The following is a 635-nucleotide window of genomic DNA, read 5'->3' on the forward strand; positions in this document are numbered from 1 at the left end:
CTGCTTGAAGAAATCGATGGATAATATGACTGTTCGAGTACCAGAAGCTGTTGCTGATGCTAGACAATCAGTAGATATGAGTAAAAACTCCTAAAAGAAAGTATCTTAGGGGTTTAAAAGAAGCTTAATTATTTTTATAACTTATTTTTAAATGTGTAATTAAATACAGAAACTTACATAATTGTGAGTTATTTTTTATGACTATCAATATTAGATTAATGCTATTTTAATTTTCTTTATAGAACCTCCTATATTTTTACGCTTAAAATGCAATAATACTTCTTATAAGTGATCATATGATTATAAATACTAGCCAAGTGTATTACAGATTTCATACAACATTATGAAAACCATTATCTGCCAAAACATTTAATGCAGTTTTGAAACTGAATCATTTCTACAAGACTTCTAAAATAAAACCTGAGTGATTCTAGGTTTCAGACCCAGATATGTAAGAGAACAAAACTTGTAAGACTGTGTTAGGTTTTTTAAAATGTTATTAAAGATGGTATGCACAGTGCTAATTCATGTTCTTGGTTAAATATGGTACTTCCTCAGCAAATAGTGGATTTTCAGGGTAAGGAGTTTCCAAACTTTAGACTCTTAATGAGATGTGGCAAATTTTGTCTTGCAAA

General features: G+C 29.1%; 1 protein-coding gene across 1 annotated transcript in view; it reads left to right on the forward strand.

Moving 5' to 3' along the window:
* The window catches only part of LOC104271676 (adrenodoxin, mitochondrial-like), a gene marked incomplete at its 5' end in the record, with an annotated part of 7,940 nt that extends 7,846 nt beyond the window's left edge, over positions 1 to 94 (forward strand). Inside the window, 1 exon segment of the mRNA XM_009866415.1 lies at positions 1 to 94. This exon segment is cut by the window's left edge and continues 32 nt beyond it. Within this exon segment, the coding sequence (XP_009864717.1) occupies positions 1 to 94 (94 nt within the window).
* Between the last annotated feature and the right edge of the window lie 541 nt (positions 95 to 635).

This window comes from Apaloderma vittatum, unplaced genomic scaffold (assembly GCF_000703405.1).
Source record: "Apaloderma vittatum isolate BGI_N311 unplaced genomic scaffold, ASM70340v1 scaffold14380, whole genome shotgun sequence".
NCBI lineage: Eukaryota > Metazoa > Chordata > Aves > Trogoniformes > Trogonidae > Apaloderma > Apaloderma vittatum.